The sequence below is a fragment of the Sinocyclocheilus rhinocerous genome, unplaced genomic scaffold (assembly GCF_001515625.1).
Source record: "Sinocyclocheilus rhinocerous isolate Xijiao unplaced genomic scaffold, SAMN03320098_v1.1 scaffold1483, whole genome shotgun sequence".
NCBI classification, from domain to species: domain Eukaryota; kingdom Metazoa; phylum Chordata; class Actinopteri; order Cypriniformes; family Cyprinidae; genus Sinocyclocheilus; species Sinocyclocheilus rhinocerous.
The window spans coordinates 229163-234215 of NW_015625211.1; the positions used below are offsets into that span (position 1 = coordinate 229163).

The 5053-nt window shown below is 38.3% G+C and overlaps 1 protein-coding gene across 5 annotated transcripts in view; it reads left to right on the forward strand.

Annotated features, from left to right (window-relative positions):
* Window positions 1-5053, forward strand: part of htt (huntingtin) — a 50815-nt gene that overhangs the window by 40730 nt on the left and 5032 nt on the right. For 4 of the 5 annotated variants that reach the window (XM_016565118.1, XM_016565125.1, XM_016565148.1 and 1 more), the window contains 3 exons: window positions 1742-1973; window positions 2292-2397; window positions 2488-2650. In XM_016565118.1, coding sequence (XP_016420604.1) covers window positions 1742-1973; window positions 2292-2397; window positions 2488-2650 — 501 coding nt within the window. The remainder of the gene's footprint in view (window positions 1-1741; window positions 1974-2291; window positions 2398-2487; window positions 2651-5053) is intronic. The other variant, XM_016565132.1, reaches the window with a different exon arrangement.

The following is a 5053-nucleotide window of genomic DNA, read 5'->3' on the forward strand; positions in this document are numbered from 1 at the left end:
GTCATCACGCCGAACAGTTTATCAATTTACAGTATTTTCCAATTGTAGTGTATAATTTATAGTACAATAATTGTAGAATAACCAATTAATAGTTTCCCGCATTTTATATTGTTGTTCGACAATGTTTTTTGCTTTGCCCCGAAATGCAACAAGACTTCGGATGGAAGATGATCGTTTTATCGCTTTCCTTCTGATACGTAGACTCTGGGTTTGTACCATAAGGTAAACTCATGTCCATGTAAACACCACATTTACCGGCTTAGTAACTGTTAAAGTGAAACTTTAACGATGCATAGTGCTTAAAGCCACGTTAAAATTAAATGTTTACGGCCACATGAAGCTGTTAGAAAGCATATAGAGTGAGGATTTTCTAGAAGCAAGGACAAAATAACATTTTGTGTACCCACCCTAACAAAACGATAGCTGAAATGTGGTAATTTATTCACTAAAATAAGTTTAATTTTACCATATCCCAAAACTCGCTCACTCTGCTGTTATTTAATAGATTAAATGCACTAGGTTGTTATTGAATAATACGTGGAGACACCTTTTTAATTAAAATATTCATATTAATCAAGGATTTATTGATTTTAATGCACCTCATTTTGAAATTTACAGAAATACGTGCTTTCATATGTCTTTTAGTTGTGATTATTTCATTTATTCACTATATTATTTATTACTAATGTCTCATTTCAGTTTTAGTTTGGCTCTAGTTTTGTATTTATTCCAGTTAATATAAAAAGGTTCATGTAGCGTGGATTAAAATTCATATACAGAGTAAATCCTTTTCACTGAACATGTTAAATATAAGTTTGAAAAACTTGTCGGAAGCGTGGTGGTGGTGACGTTGAAGGTGAGTGACCGTGGTGGTGTAGTTCGTTTATAGCCTAAATTTAGCTTTTAAGTTCTGGCGCTTTTATTTAGGCTTCAAAATTCATAAAAGTTATTATTTTGTGAAGATTATCTTGATGGACAAAACGTGTAAGCTTCATGAACTATGGCTGAACACGGAGCTTATTTTTTGCGATAATCCAAAAGCCTATGGAAAAATTCCATTAGCTTTTTGTCGAGGGAACCAGTGTGATGCTAACAGCCGATCCGCATACAAAGTGACGTCATCGTTCCCCCACTCTATTCAGAGCCTGAGCAACGGACTTTCAAAATAATAATAATAAACTGCGTTAATGCGCTATATATATATATATATATATATATATATATATACATTAATCCATCTTCACATGTATTCACATGTAGGTTTAAGTAAAACATATTTTTAGATTTTACTTGATGGTTACAACATACCACAAGTGTTTAATTAAAGGGATAGTTCACCCAAAAATGAAAATTCTGTCATCATTTACTCATCCTGTTCCAACCCTGTGTGAGTTTCCTTCTTCTGCTGAACACAAAAGAAGTTACTTTGAGGAATATTGGTAACCAAACTGTATGGTAGCTGGTAGCCATTGACTTTGATAGTATAGGGGAAACAAACTGCTGTGGAAGTCAATGGCTACCAGCAACTGTTTGGTTTCATTTGAAAGTTTCATTTTTGGGTGAAATTTTAAATTTAAACTCTCTTGGAAATGGTGTTATATGGTAAAATGTTTTTCAAAACGAACGTAAATATAAAGAGAAAGAACCTGTGCTACATTTTTAAAATATTTTTTCTATTCATGGACACTGATACGTCACTGATCCTCCTCTCTCTACTCTTGTACCTTTTCTACATTTCCAGATATGCTGCATGATGCTGTCTGCTAGTGAGGAGGCCACACCATCCATCATCTACCACTGCATTCTGCGAGGTCTGGAGCGGTTGCTTTTGTCTGAGCAGCTGTCACGCATGGACGCTGAGACGCTAGTGAAGCTGAGCGTTGAACGTGTGAACATGCCCAGCCCACACCGTGCCATGGCTGCCCTGGGTCTCATGCTCACCTGCATGTACACAGGTGTGGCTGCAGAGGAAGGCAGGACACATTTCAGCTTCATCTTTAATACTTACCCACCCTACTAACACCCAACAGCCATAAGAACAGACTCACCTTAGATGCTCACCCTACTAACAGAGCACATAGTACCCCAGTCCTCAGTTTGAATTTAGCAAGGTGTCTTATGTGACAGGTTGTTTAATTTTGTTCCTGTGAAACCGAAGTGAAAATGCTAGATAAGAAGATTAACATTCAAATTAACGTTCGAAATCTAGGGTTGTATAGAAATCTAGTTTTATCTGAGTGGATCCATTATGGAGCTGTTCCTCAACTAGTGGCCTTAATTTTACCCAACAGGAAAGGAGAAGGGAAGTCCTGGGCTCCCTGCTGATGCAGACCCCACAGCTCCTGACAGCGAATCAGTCATTGTTGCAATGGAGCGCGTATCCGTCCTGTTTGACAGGTATGTATGTCTCTTTTTGAAGAAACCTACCCTAGCTAAAACCATTTTTTTGAATTCCACTAATTCATCTGTGGAAAATTCTTGCCGCAGAATTCGCAAAGGCTTTCCAAGTGAGGCCCGTGTGGTAGCCCGCATCCTTCCTCAGTTCCTGGATGACTTTTTCCCACTGCAGGACGTCATGAACAAAGTCATTGGGGAGTTCTTGTCCAATCAGCAGCCTTACCCACAATTCATGGCTACAGTGGTATACAAGGCAAGTGAAATCTTACATAAAGCGATAGTTCACACACCAATGAATAAATTACTCACCCTCATGTCATTCCAAACCCATACAACAAAAATAACTGAACATTTAAATACAATAAAGCAATACACAAAACATTTATAAAGTTAAAGATTTTACACAGATTAAAGTGCAAAAGAATTATAAAGACCAATAGGTATCACTTTACAATAAGATCTCATTAGTTAAAGCTGCAGTCCGTAACTTTTTTTGGTTAAAAATGATCCGAAATCAATATTTGAGCAAGTACATAACCAGCCAGTGTTCAAAACTATCGCCTTACTTTAGCCCGATTTACAACGGTTAGCTTATAATAATGTTTTCTAATTTGAGTGGTACAGGTCTAATTTGAGTGCTGCCGCGTCATTACGTCACGTCTGTAAACATAAAGAAGTTGTCCCGGCTACTAGGCTATCGCATGTGAGGATCCTGCAGGTGGCCGATCGTTTATAGCCTTTTCTCACAGCACCTAGAATAATTAAATGTATCATTTTGATGGCGGATTATAATCCAGAAAAGATTATGTGTTTATGAAACACTTATGAATGAAATTAAATTATATTCCAGTTTTAAATGTGCTTCTGATTAAAGATAGCCTGGGATTACACAAGATTTGTATTTTTAAGACAACCAGTTCGAAGGGAGCATAATTTGCTTTTTGGGTAAAGTAATTTATTAATATGAAATTCGAATGGTATGACAATTAGAGATTAGACGGGACAGCCGTGGCCAAAAGTATAGACACAAATATTAATTTTCACAAAGTCTGCTGCTTCAGTGTTTTTAGATCTTTTTGTCAGATATTACTATGGTATACTGAAGTATAATTACTAGAATTTCTTAAGTGTCAAAGGCTTTTATTGACAATTACAATAAGTTTATGCAAAGACTCAGTATTTTCAGTGTTGACCCTTCTTTTTCAAGACCTCTGCAATTCGCCCTGGCATGCTGTCAATCAACTTCTGGGCCACATCCTAACTGATGGCAGCCCATTCTTGCACAATCAATACTTGGAGTTTGTCACAATTTGTGGGTTTTTGTTTGTCCCCACCGGCCTCTTGAGGATTGACCACGCACAAAATGTATTCTTGTAGCTTCATAAAATAACGGTTGAACCACTGATGTCACATGGACTATTTTAATGATGTCCTCACTACCTTTCCTGACTGATAGCAGGAGTTTCCTGGCCATGAACCCAAAATTTTGACATTTTGTTCCCCGAACCACTTAATTATCACTTTTGCCTTATGGCAAGGTGCTCCATCATGCTTGAAAAGGCATTGTTCCTTACCAAACTGTTCTTAGATGGTTGGGAGTAGTTGCTCTTGGAAGATGTTTTGTACCATTCTTTATTCATGGCTGTGTTCTTAGGCAAAATTGTGATTGAGCCCACTCCCTTGGCTGAGAAGCAACCCCACACATGAATGGTCTCAGGATGCTTTACTGTTGGCATGACACAGGACTGATGGTAGCACTCACCTTTTCTTCTCCGGACAAGCTTTTTTCCGGATGCCCCAAACAATCAGAAAGGGAATTCATCAGAGAAAATGATTTTACCCCAGTCCTCAGCAATACAATCCCTGTACCTTTTGGAGAATATCAGTCTGTCCCTGATGTTTTTTCTGGAGAGAAGTGGGTTCTTTGCTGCCCTACACCAGACCATCCTCCAAAAGTCTTCGCCTCACGGTGCGTGCAGATGCACTCACACCTGCCTGCTGCCATTCTTGAGCAAGCTCTGCACTGGTGGTGCCCCGATCCTGCAGCTGAATCAACTTTAGGAGACAGTCCTGGTGCTTGCTGGACTTTCTTGGGCGCCCTGAAGCCTTCACAGCAATTGAACCTCTCCCCTTGAAGTTCTTGATGATCCAATAAATGATTGATTTAGGTGCAATCTTACTAGCAGCATTATCCTTGCCTGTGAATCCCTTTTTGTGCAAAGCAATGATAACTGCACGTGTTTCCTTGCAGGTAACCATTGTTAACCGAGGAAGAACAATGATTTCAAGCACCACCCTCATTTTAAAGCTTCCAGTCTGTTATTATTATATGCAAATTGCCATCATAAAAACTGAGGCAGCAGACTTTGTGAAAATTAATATGTGTCGTTCTCAAAACTTTTGGCCACGGCTGTACAGAAATTGAAATCTACACGCTAATACATCCAATAGGCAATGCTGATGTTGTTAACATTAATAATTTGAGAATAAAGTATAACAATAATAATAATTTGCATGGTTTGATGTGATTTTATCTAAAGATCGGTTAGCTCATATCACCATTGGTAGCATGATTTATTGTAATGCTTTTTTCCTCAGTTGGTCAGAACAAACGTGGCAGACTTGTTACTTACTTGTTCAGATGACAATATACGGT